The following is an 8,035-nucleotide window of genomic DNA, read 5'->3' on the forward strand; positions in this document are numbered from 1 at the left end:
CCTCAAAAAAAGCAACCTCTCAGCCTCTGCTGTCTCAGTCCTTACCTTATCTTCTTCATGTCTCTCTCTCTTCTGGTCTTTGTCTGAAGAAGGAGAAGGAAGAAGATGCCATACCATAATATTATCTGTGGTTCTTGAATTAATGGGGTGTCTTTTTTCAGACAACTTATGGGGGGAAAGCAAAAGGAGATCAGGGAACACAACAGTTTCTGACTTCTTTACCCCTTATTAATATCTGATATCCCTGTTCTCTATCCACCAACACTTTCTTTTTCTTCCCTTTTAACATGGGCCTTTTGCATGTCTCTCTGCTGCTGCTTCCCTAATCTCATTCATGGCCACACACTACACCACAACCCCACTTCATTTTTTCCCTTCTTCTTCCCAACCTCATCTCAAAAACCCTAACTTCCTTCTCCTCTTCCGCCGCCCTCGCCGTCGCGGTCGCGTAATATTTGACTACCTGTGTGTTATTAATGAAGAAAGAAAAATAATTAATCTCAAGCTGTGTCTGTGTCTTGGTATTAAATATCTGTCAACATGTCAACATTTTCATCAACATGTCCATATATCCATAGGTTCAACATCGATATGAGAAGTAAATGACATTTTGATCGTAGTACAAAAAAATTGACAAAATATGAAAAATATATACATTATGTCACTTATATATACATGATATTAATACTAATCCTTTTTTATTTATTTGAGAAAAATATTTATTTGTTACAATTCTTTAATTTCTCTAACATCTTTAGAAATATCCATCGACATCAATATTTTATCGATATTTTCATAGATATTTCTATAAAATTGAGATCTTTACCTTTAAAATTCTGATATGTGTCAAGTTTTGTTGGACGTTGGATGTTGGATGTTAGATGGAATAGATGGAATAGATGGATATATATTGGAGAAAATTTTCAATTTTATTTTGATTTAACTTCTATCAATTTCGTTAAATCAATCTTACGTTTGAATGAATGTTTGTAATCTTTTTTTATTATTAGACTTTTGTTTTAGTACAACACGTAGGGATCGAACTCACAACCAACTAGAGATATATGTCAATTATATCACTGAGCTATGCTCATTTTGACTTTTATTAGACTTTTGTTTAATCATATCTTTGGTGTGTATTTAATGAATCACAAACAGAGATCAATGGTAAAATTGGTAAAGTATAAAAGAAAGATACCATATCCTAGAGCGGTTAAATTTTTGTTAAAACTAATAAATTTTGAGACTAATTTGTCAAAACTCGCTAAAATAAAGTGATACATTAGAGCATGTCTCATATTTCGGATTGCAAAAACACTTATTTTAATATTTAAAACTCATTCTCTTTGCCTATTTCATATTCTATCAATCATATCCTATATAAAACATTACTAGGTATGAAATTAACAAAAATTACAGGTTAAGTTAGAAATTTGATATATAACAAGTTTACCATTTACCTAATGTCTTTTATCATAGCTAGTGAGGGGGAAAAATAGAATTTTGATATATAACAAGTTATTTGTAGGTTCACTTGAAATGAGTGATAACAATTTAAGGAGCATATTTGATTTAACTCTCTTCCTACTTTTTAATTAATAATGCCTTACAACTTTACTAAAATTTAACTATGTTTTTCGATTAGAATGTTTTTTTTTCCTAATACAACATGTGAAGTGAAGATTCGAACTCATGACTTTTTAGTAGAAAATAGGTGTCTTAACCAATTGAACTATGTTCGGGTTGACTAATTAGTAATTAGAATGACTTAGACAAGTGCTTGTGATTCAAACAAAATGCTTTAACATGTGTATAAGAACACTATCAAAACTTGTAAAAATATGGGAATGAAATTGAAATTATGAGAAAGTAGGAACTAAAATTATAATTTGACTCGTATTATAAAAAAAAGAAATCTACACAACAAATCAATTATTAAAAACACATTGAATACCACCATATTGCATTGAAATGGGTTTGCTTTTCCAAAGTCCACTAATTTAATGCCATCTAAAGGCTACCTTTTGTGGACTCACTTTGTGTGCTTTGGACTTTGCAAAAACTAATCCATTTGCCCATAAGACTCTTTGCTTAGGGAAAAGTTAGTATGCTTTTTATAAAGGCTTCACCTTTCTTGTTATTCTCAATTTAACAAAAGCCCATGAGAGTTCAGTGGGCAGAATTTCTGGCTTGAATTATGAGTTATGAACCCAGAATTCCCTCGGAAACATGATCATCATTGCAATATCCATGGAAGAGAGAGAGATTTTGAACAGAAATTTCCTTTTTTTTCATTTTTCTTTTTTTTTACATGGGCTTACTCATGAGAAGGATCTATATCCAAATTAGAAATGGGGGAAAGAAAAAAGAAGCTAACAAGAAAGATGATTTGCCTAATTCTTCTAACATATCATGATCATCACAAGAACATACAAGTACATTATTCTCTTGCAAGAAATTAAGGGAAAAAAAGACAGCATGCAGCTACCATGGAACCAAAAAAAAAAAAACCACATAAAAATCTGCTAATTTAATTAAGGTTTAAGGTTTTGAAGGTTGAATTTAATCCTGTTGGCACCATTGCTTATGGCCAGCGACCCACTTGGGGCATTTAGGGCTGAAATAAGTGGCAACCACTCTCGAGTCCAAAAGCTCCACAATGGGTTCATACTTCACACAGCGTGGCGTCTTGTACTGGTTTATTGAAGCTCCCATGCTGATGGCGTAGTCCATCAGCTTATCAAACGTACCACATTCCACCACCTTGATCTCCAGCGGCCCGATCGACTTGTCCGATACCCGCCCTTGTCGGTACACGCTGTTCAGCGACTCCTCGATCGTAAGACAACAATCTTCGAACACTGATGGGGGCACAGGTGTCGTCCCCTTCTGGTTTACCTCCCAATATAGCACGTAGTGCCCTGGAATTGTCGAGGTGTTGGCATAGCTTGTGTACTCCGCTAAAGTCGCGTCGAACGGCACCAAGTGGTTCACGGAGTTCTTCACCGCGTTCTGAAGCTCCACTTCGTCGGTCTTGTCGGAATCTATGCTTAGAACCACGTTTTTCCGGCAGATGAAGTTGAATTGTGGAGCTTTGTTCTTGAATCCCGCCACTCTCAGAATATCGCCCACTCGGTAGCGATACAATCCTGTCGATCAGAAAGAAAACTTTCAAAATCTAAAATCTTATTTATCCTTTTGCCAAAGAGGAATAAACCACTACAATCAAACCCAAAAATTTAACTTCATGAGCTGGGTACTACATTTTTTAATCTAAGATAAATTAATGGAGCAATCTCTTTATAATTCAAGAGCAAGAGAGAACGGATTACCAGCATAAGTGGTGACAACGAGCTCGTATTCTTTCCCAAGCTTGACGTCGGTAAGATCGACGAGGTCGTGCTCATCGGTAGAGTCGGGATTGGCGTTATTATTTCTTTGGACGGGAAGGAACTCGAAGTAGGCCATGGAAGGGATGAGAGTGTAAGCAACTTCACTTGGTTTACACAAAGGGTTAAGATTGACGCCAAAATAGCACTCGGAAGAAGCATACATGGTACAAACCAAAGGCAGCCCATTACTATAATAATCAAGCGTCCCAATGTACTGCGACATTGTCCCCGTAACAATCACATCAACATATTTGGTGTTCGGCCACAGCCTCCTAATAATTCCTGCCCACGAGCTCTTCTTGCACTCCCCTTCAATCAACTCAGCCAGCTCTGGCTCCGGCCTATGCAGGAGTGACATCACTGCTTCGCGCACGGCCTGATCCGTGATCTGTGCATTCAACGTCCCGGTCCGGATGTCGTGGCATAGAAGCTGCCAGTGCTTTTCTAGGAAGCGGATGGCGCGGATGAAGCCGGAGGCGAAGACGGCACCGACGCGGAGGACTTCGGCGCGCTGGCGGAGGCCGCACAGCAATTGGGCGTACATGCTTTGGTAGGAGTCAGGGCAGAGAATGGCCTCGTTGGGGCTGGTGTAATTGGTGTAGGGATCGTAAGGACGGTCCTTAAAGTGGGAGCTTTTGTAGTAGCTGGTCAAGACGGGGCGCGCCACGAGCCCGCCCGGGGTTCGGGACTCGGCTTTTATGAACAAAAAGTACATTCCTTTGCCCTTTTCCAGCCCTGGAACGAACTGGCTCATCACCGGCATTAGCAAGCTGTACAACAGCGAGCGCCTCTCCAGCTCCTCCTCGATCGTCGGCATCAGCTTCCTCTCGCCACCGGAAGTCCCAGAACTACACAAGCAAACAAACAAAAAAGAAAAGTTTAGAGTGACTCAGATGCTGAATCCATCCCAAGTCCAAGAGACCGAACAAGATTTAAATAATTTAACGCTTCATCTTATTGTCAATTGATTTTGAGATAAAATCTCATGGATATTGATAACAGTTAAATGAATTGGAGATGAACCTGGTTAAGAACTCGGAGATGGGGGAGGAGCAGAGGATGGGGGAGGAGTCGCCATTGGCGATGCGGGTGATGTCAGGGTGGATGTGGTCGTAGGAGATGATAGGGATAGTTTTTTTGAATGTCTCTGGGGAGGAGTTGGGGCGGAGGCCGTGGCGGGTCAAGTACTCGGCGGAGGCGTTGCGGGAGAGGATTTCGGTGAGGACGCAGCGCTGGACTTGGTCGGCGTTGGCCGTGACGTCTTCGATGAATTGGATAGTGGCCTTGTTTTTCTCCAGCACCTCCTTCTGAGCTTCTTCTTCAACCTTGGCGTTCACACGCCTCTTTGGGGCTTCAGGCATTTTTTTCTTTTTCTTGGGTTTGTTTTTATGGGTTGGTTGTATTTTTCTCTTTCTTGTGAAGAGAGAGAGAGAGTTTGTTGGAAAAGGGAGAAGATGGGATTCTGCGTGGGGGAAAAAGAAGCCAAGAAAATGGGTATTTATAGACACAGAAAGGGCGCAGCTGTGAGTTAGAAAGCAAACAAGCATTACATGAAAGCCCACGTCTGGAAAACCATTCATCATCCACCACGATACCAAGCATTTATCTGACTTTGTTTATCGGGCAGTACCCACCTTTTTGGTGAATAAAAATTTGAAAGTTTTGAAAATATACGTATATTGTGTTACTTTTTGAATCGATATATATTTCTAATTGATATAGATAACTCAACCGTAATTGATATATATTTCTAATTAAGAGATTGTTAGTTCGATCTCCTACAACGTTGTACAAAAAAATTTAAAAATTAGAAATTAATTCAAATGATAATTTATTTCTTCTTCAAATTGAAAAGTGCAATGCTACTTTAAATATATTAAAGGAATAGGGTAACTTGTCTTCCTCTGACATAAAAGGAAGAAAGATGGTGAGTGAAGGAATTTTCCTTTTTCTTTCCTTTACACCCCATTTTTTTTGACGAGAAATGAGAAGAAAACCTTCAATTTTCTAAGTGGATAATTAAAGTGTGTTGTTTCTATTTAATTTTTAATTACAATTTTCTGTAGAGTTATGCTCAAATTTAGCATCTATTTGCAATTATTTCAGAAAAAAAAATTAATTGCTATATTTATAGTATGCCATTTAAAGTAGGATCTCCACACTACTATTAATTTATCATTCACTAAATTAAGATAATAACAACCAATAATGTCCAATCAATAAGAGTATGAAATTCAATATCTATAATTACGTGCCATACACAACAGATATTAATATTAATCAAACAAAACAATAATCAAATTTTAAACTCATAATCATAAATATATGTTATGAATTTAGAGCTTTAATCCAACGTTTAAATCTTTTTGTTACTTGTATAAAACAGAAATGGTTAAGTAGTCCACAAGTTTTGATGTTTATGTATATTTCGTCCATAAATTTTAAAACGTTGAATTTGTTTTACATCAATATTCAAACTAGCTTACATGCACTTTAGCTATTCTTACCGCACAAGAACCTAAATTTACTATTTTTAATTGTCAAGTAGCTCCTAGAATATTAAATCTTATGACTACCTACGAGGTCAGAACTCCAACCCTACTTCATTTGTTGATGAACTGATTAAGAAAGAAAGAAATAGTAAGTTTAGGTCAAGAAAACAGAATACCACATCAAAGGTCAGAAGTTCAATCTCTCTACATTCACCCGTGAACTAGGAAAAAAAATGAAATTCAAGTTAAAAAAAAAGCATTTCTTTTTTTTAAATTTTTTTGTTTTTTTTGGGGGTAAATTGGAGTCTCAAGAAAAAAGAAAAAACCGGCAATATCCGGTAAACACGCAGTGGTTGTACTGGTTACATGCGTGCTTGTAGGTGGGGTGTCGTAGGAAATAGCGGCAGCCACTTCATTATTTGTGTTTAACGTTAAGCGTTACTGTGTGTTTAACCGGAAAAGGGAAAAAAAATAAAAAAAAAACGGCGTTATTTATAATTTTATATAATAAGAGACACGGTGAAAATTATCGCGAGATATGGAGCGAGTCAATGAAGCGGGAGAAGAATTATTTAATAAATAAATAAATAATAATAATAATAGTATGCGTGGTTGTGTACGGTAGATAACTGGGGAGTTTCTTGTTGAAGTATCGAAGTGGGGCCCAGCCAGCTGGCCACCTAACTTGTAAGGTTGACACGTGCACGAATGTGGACACTGTGGCTTCACGCTTCCCACGGCTGCACCCCCCTCCTCCATTTCCTCTCCCCCCTAAAACATCGCCTTTTTTTTCTTTTTTTCTTTAATTTTCTTTTCTTCCCCCAATCAACACGAATCATATGCCTCTTTCTTTTTCCTTTAATTATTATTATTACGTTTAATATTCTAAAACATTACAAGAAAAAAAAAATATTATATATAATATTCATCGTTGGAGTTTTATTATCTACTTTTGATTTTTTATGTTAAAATTTAGGATTGCATGTACAATAGTGTATCTGATCTACTTATATAATTGTTGATCGGGAGAAATTCTCACTTCGATCATTTATATAAAACGGTTTGATGTATTATTTAATTATTGTATTGGGTCATATAAAAAAAGTTTGATGTATTATTTAATCATTGTATTGGGTAACACATTTGGTTACATAGATCCTGCTTTATACCTAATAAATTTATTGTACCTATGAAGAGGATGTGTCTGATTAATAAAATCTATTTTTTTAATGATTTGTCGAAAGTGTGTTAATAAAACAATAATGTAATGACTTGTTAGTTTTTTTTTTTTAACAAATTTTAACATTTTTTTTACGGAAGGACTTATAATTAAGGATTTTCAAACCATAAATGTCCCGTAGAAATATTGAGAATTTAGATTTTTAAAAGACTAAGAACTAAAGTGAGAATTATCTAAATGGTTAGCGAGCATTTGATATATTTAGTCAAAATTTTAGGGCCGAGATGATTTTGTTTCAAATTTTTTATTTTTAAAAATTAATTATATCGAAACTACTTATATTTGTTTTTTTTTTTTAGTTTTTAAAAGAGTGAATTAAAAAAATTGAAAATGATTAATTTTTCTTTTAGTTTTCAAGATTTTTTTTACATTTCAAATATATCTTTCAAGTAGATTAGAAAAGAAAGAAAAATATTAATAAATAAAAATAATTTTTATAAATAAATAATACAAAACAAGAACTTTATCAAATGTAACTTTAAGATACTCTTCTCAAAAATCAGGTCAAACCCACCTTTATTAATATGTTAAAGGTAAGACTATTATTTTTATGGTAGGAATGAAAATATAATTTAGTGGGAGTTGAATAATTAAAATAAAAAAAACTTCTAAAATTTAAAAAACCAAAATATAAATATAAAGTAACAAAAGTTTTTAGAGAAATAAAATAAATAAAGTACAAAGACGTAGACTTTTTTGTTTACTTTTAATTTTTTAAAATTGAATATTAGATGAATTGTTATTAATTATGAATTAAGCTTTTGTGAATTAAGTTGTTATCATTATGTTTGTTATTCATTCTAGAAGGTCAAATAATCAAGCTTCTAGAAATGTCATTATTTAGCTTATCTTTTTTTTAATAATAAAAATAAATTATTTAATACATTATCGCCAAACATATAATCTGTTTT

The 8,035-nt window shown here is 34.8% G+C and overlaps 1 protein-coding gene across 1 annotated transcript; it reads right to left on the bottom strand.

The window, feature by feature from the left end:
- Nucleotides 1-2,321: 2,321 nt before the first annotated feature.
- Nucleotides 2,322-4,880, bottom strand: DFL1 (Auxin-responsive GH3 family protein). Its single transcript, XM_088128333.1, has 3 exons — nt 4,416-4,880; nt 3,333-4,240; nt 2,322-3,149 (listed from the first exon to the last, which is right to left on the bottom strand). Exons 1-3 carry the CDS (start codon nt 4,751-4,753, stop codon nt 2,563-2,565), a joined length of 1,833 nt encoding a protein of 610 aa, XP_087984459.1. The 5' UTR covers nt 4,754-4,880; the 3' UTR covers nt 2,322-2,562.
- Between the last annotated feature and the right edge of the window lie 3,155 nt (nt 4,881-8,035).

Source organism: Momordica charantia (assembly GCF_013281855.1).
Source record: "Momordica charantia cultivar OHB3-1 chromosome 10 unlocalized genomic scaffold, Mcharantia_2.0 BLBB01000010.1, whole genome shotgun sequence".
Taxonomy (NCBI): Eukaryota; Viridiplantae; Streptophyta; class Magnoliopsida; order Cucurbitales; family Cucurbitaceae; genus Momordica; species Momordica charantia.

Coding starts and splice junctions, on each gene's coding strand:
- DFL1 (XM_088128333.1), bottom strand. CDS start 4,753: ATGCCTGAAGCCCCAAAGAGGCGTGTGAACGCCAAGGTTGAAGAAGAA. Junction 4,241..4,415: donor ATCTCCGAGTTCTTAACCAG/GTTCATCTCCAA, acceptor TTGCTTGTGTAG/TTCTGGGACTTCCGGTGGCG. Junction 3,150..3,332: donor CGTTGTCACCACTTATGCTG/GTAATCCGTTCT, acceptor TCTGATCGACAG/GATTGTATCGCTACCGAGTG.